The sequence below is a fragment of the Mizuhopecten yessoensis genome, unplaced genomic scaffold, assembly GCF_002113885.1.
Source record: "Mizuhopecten yessoensis strain PY_sf001 unplaced genomic scaffold, ASM211388v2 scaffold8137, whole genome shotgun sequence".
Taxonomy (NCBI): Eukaryota; Metazoa; Mollusca; class Bivalvia; order Pectinida; family Pectinidae; genus Mizuhopecten; species Mizuhopecten yessoensis.
The window spans coordinates 1-3,967 of NW_018407397.1; the positions used below are offsets into that span (position 1 = coordinate 1).

Here is a 3,967-nt window from a genome sequence, read left to right on the forward strand (position 1 = left end):
AAAAAAAATCGGATTTTATCATTTCCATACGTAATATATATAAACATCATTGACACCTAACTTCAACCACGCCCCCAACAACCATAAACACTCACAATTTGTCAAATACAGCCTCTAATACTTTGTATAATGCACGGCCACACCGGGGTTCGAACCCGGGACCAGAGACGTATATGTAATATATACGTCTCTGCCAGGACAATATGTTGTTTTATATCCTGAAAGGTATTTCTTCATTTTCTTAACAGTAAATGAATACATGAGACATAACTGCTCAATATGAATTAACTTCTAAGGTGCAATACTTATCGCAATTTCAATCTTAGTAATTCTTAAATTGATTATCATTTTTGTAGATACCCGAACAGTTTTTGAGGAAGTGTATCATGGCAGAAGGTGGTACCCGACCGGCCTCTCTCGACCCTTCGTCTGTAGACAGAACCAATCTGTCGGACTCGTACCTGCTCGATTGTCCTATATGTCTGGANCACATCGTCAATGATGTGTCGGTGACGAGCGATACGGCGACTTCCTTTACCTGCCCGGTATGTAGGACGTTAACTCACCCTGTGGACAAATCAGAGGACAAAGAAAAATGGGCCACGCAGTTTCCAACTGACAGTGTTGCAATCAAGATGATACAGCTGAAAAACAGGACGACAGAACCACATTACTGCATGCCCTGCCAGAAGAAAGGGAAGATGACGACATCTGCTCAGTTCTGGTGTAAAAGTAACCAGTCGTTATTCTGTCAGTCCTGTAAGACGGATTTCCATGATATGATTCACATCAACTGTGACATCGTAGATATAACAGAGTCGAAGAGTTTCCTACTAAAGCAGTTAACATCTGACAAGACATGTGATAAACACAAGGAAAAGATGGATTACTATTGCTTGGACCACAAAACCATCGGCTGTTGTAAATGTATCACTGTTGGCCACAGAAAATGTGAAGAAGTGGCGACTACAGAGGATTACTGTGAGAAACTGGAAAGCAGTTCCCGGTTAGAGGAAATTAAGAAATCTTTACAGCAAGGGGCAGAGGATATGGAATCTCTGATAAAGGATTTTTATCTACAGCTTCAGAACATTGCTGACGACAAGGACACGGCACTGAAAAGCATCGAAGACCTGCATGAACGGATAAATATATGTATCAAAGACATGAAAAAAGAACTAACAGATGACTTGGTCAGAGCGTACAAAGAGGAGAAAGAAAACCTGAAGCTATCTAGTCAGAAATGTGAACGGTTAAAGGTTGCTATACAGAATACACTGGAGTCGTCCACTACAGCGATGCAAGGCAACGACCACATGGAAACAGTCCTGCTATACCAGAGAGGTCAGACGGAGGTCGAATCCTGTAAGGGTTTGGTGAGAGAGATGCGGAAATCACTTTCAACTATCACTATTGAGCATAAAACTGACCATGATGTGACAAACCTGGGCAAAGTTTTGAATTTTGGGAAAATCGTTGTCCGAAAGCAGGGGAGAATTTCTCCATCTGGTACAAAGACATTCGCGAAACCTTTATCCGAATGTGAAGTGAAGGAAGTAAGAAAGGTCAATATCAAATGTCCATCCGATACGTCTGATTGTGCTGCACGGGGAGTTGTTTACCTTGACGACGGCAGAATTGTGGTGAGTGATTACAGAAACAAGAAGATCAAGCTGATCAACACAGAGGGAGATATTGTAGACGAGCTGAAGATGGGTGGAAATCCCTATGATCTGTGTATGGTGGACAACTCCACGGTGGCGACTGCTATAGACAATCCTGGTGGTATACGTATACTGACAGTCACTCCCTCCAAACTTACCCTATCGTCTGAAATAAACACAGAGATGCCATGTTACGGTATAGCGTATAGAGATGGCGGATTCGTCGTGAGTTCAGGATCCGAAGTTTTCAGTGTGATCAGTGATGGTACAAAAGTAACGACACGGAAACTATATGGGAGTACAGATACAGTATTTGCTTTGTCTTATGATTCAAAGTATGGACGACTCTACACCACCCATTACACCGACAGTACTGGCAGTCAGGCTGTTGGTAAGTTGTCAGCTGACAACAAACACTCTGACGTGTTGAAGGTTGGTGTAGTGAGTAGAGCTTATGGAGTGGACGTAGACGTGGAAGGTAACGTCTATGTCTGTGGTTTAGACTCCAGCAACGTGGTACAGATGTCCGGGGACGGGACTAACGTCCGGGAACTGTTAACGGCAGCGGACGGTATCACCTACCCTGAGGCAATATCTGTATGTGGGGATAGGCTTGTGCTGACCACAGTCTCCTTCAAACAGCGTAACTTTATCACAGTGTTTCAACTTATTTGATAAACAATTTACACATTGACACCCATCATTATGGGTGTAATTGAAAATAAATCTAGATTTTTACTTTCAAAAACTATAACATGTAGTGTAGGTCAACAAGATGTTACAAACGTGTTTGTGTTTTGTGTTGAACAACTTATAAAGCTGATTTATACTGAATAGCAGCACTGCTGCATATAATTAACTGTTTGGTAGTACTTTATTGTATATTGATTTTATGATTTGTAAAGGGACTCAATCAAGACATTGTCAGGTGGTTAGTTAATAATAAAATAATTATAAATATCCAATCTTCAGAGTGTGCACTGGAGACTTTTTACTCGCAATCTACAAATAATCAACTTATAATATGTAGAGTATAATTAGTGTGACCGGTGTATTTTTCCTCTCAATTGTAGCCAAAGACTATATAATAAGCTGAATATAGGAGGAATATAATGCCGATACAATCCGACCCTTCGCTTTAAATTTCTTTCTTTTTTTTAGTTTAGTGAATTATACTTACTTATGTTATCTATCCATAAAGATATACACAATAAAATTGTTTTAACAAATATTTTCAAAAATGAGAAAAAAAAGCTTATGTGTTTAAATTCGCTTTGAGATGAAAATTAAATGTTTCCCCTGGATTTTCCGTTATTGTCATCATTTGATTAAAAGATGATACATGTAGCTATGATATCAGTCATAGGCGTGGGTTTTAGTAAATGTATGCACAAACAACAGGATAGCGTTATACCAAACCAGGGACCTGTATTCATGAAACCTTTCTCATTCTCAAACTCATATTTTGTGCTCGAGCCCAATTTCTTATTCGAGTGATAAATTAATAAAAACATACATTTTGCCAATGATCTGGAAGAAATTTGGAGAAAATAAGGGCCAAATACCATTTACGATGTTTAAATTTAACTTATAAACCGTGAATCATGATTTTAAGACAGTTACAAGAAAGTAGGTTTGAGCACAGAATCCATTAGCCCGAGTTTCCTCTGATCCTGACACCAGATATCTATCTGTCAAAATGTCCAAGTCTGGTGTCAGAGCCAGAGGAAACTTGGGCTAAGAGTCCATGCTTGAGCACGAATATGGTTTCATGAATACGGGCTCAGGACTCTTGGATGTATAGCCCGGCATTGTTTATAAGTAGGTGTCTAATAGATTTACCATATCATATAGAAACAGAATGGGGTTATAAGTAAATAGGTAAATTATCCATGTAAATAATTGACCAGTCACTGACCAGGGTCGATTGTGATGGCACGTCGTCCGTCCTTCATCAATTCTTGTTATCGCTAGTCGTCGAACAGTTCTCGACGGTTCTATCTCAAATTTCGTATCAAGGTTCCGTAGTTAAGCATGTTTTATTTTGATACCAATGGGAAAACAAAACAAAAACGGTGGTTGGGTTGTGCAGTGGATAGCGCCCGCCTCTTTCACCAAGACAAAAGTAATCCCTGATATAACTTTTACTGATGGACACATAGGGTTTTAAACCAAATCTAAATAATGGCTTTAACGTTGTGTGACACCAAGAAGTCCACCAACAATTGGACTAAATTTCAAATCGCATAGACATTCTAAATCGATGACATAATAATTCTGCTGTTTAATTCTTAGAATGCCGA

General features: G+C 39.4%; 1 protein-coding gene across 1 annotated transcript; it reads left to right on the top strand.

Moving 5' to 3' along the window:
• Nucleotides 1-386: 386 nt before the first annotated feature.
• LOC110455127 lies at nt 387-2,339 on the top strand. The gene has a single exon (XM_021505076.1). The coding sequence runs from the start codon at nt 387-389 to the stop codon at nt 2,337-2,339; it is 1,953 nt and encodes a 650-aa protein (XP_021360751.1).
• Nucleotides 2,340-3,967: the final 1,628 nt, after the last annotated feature.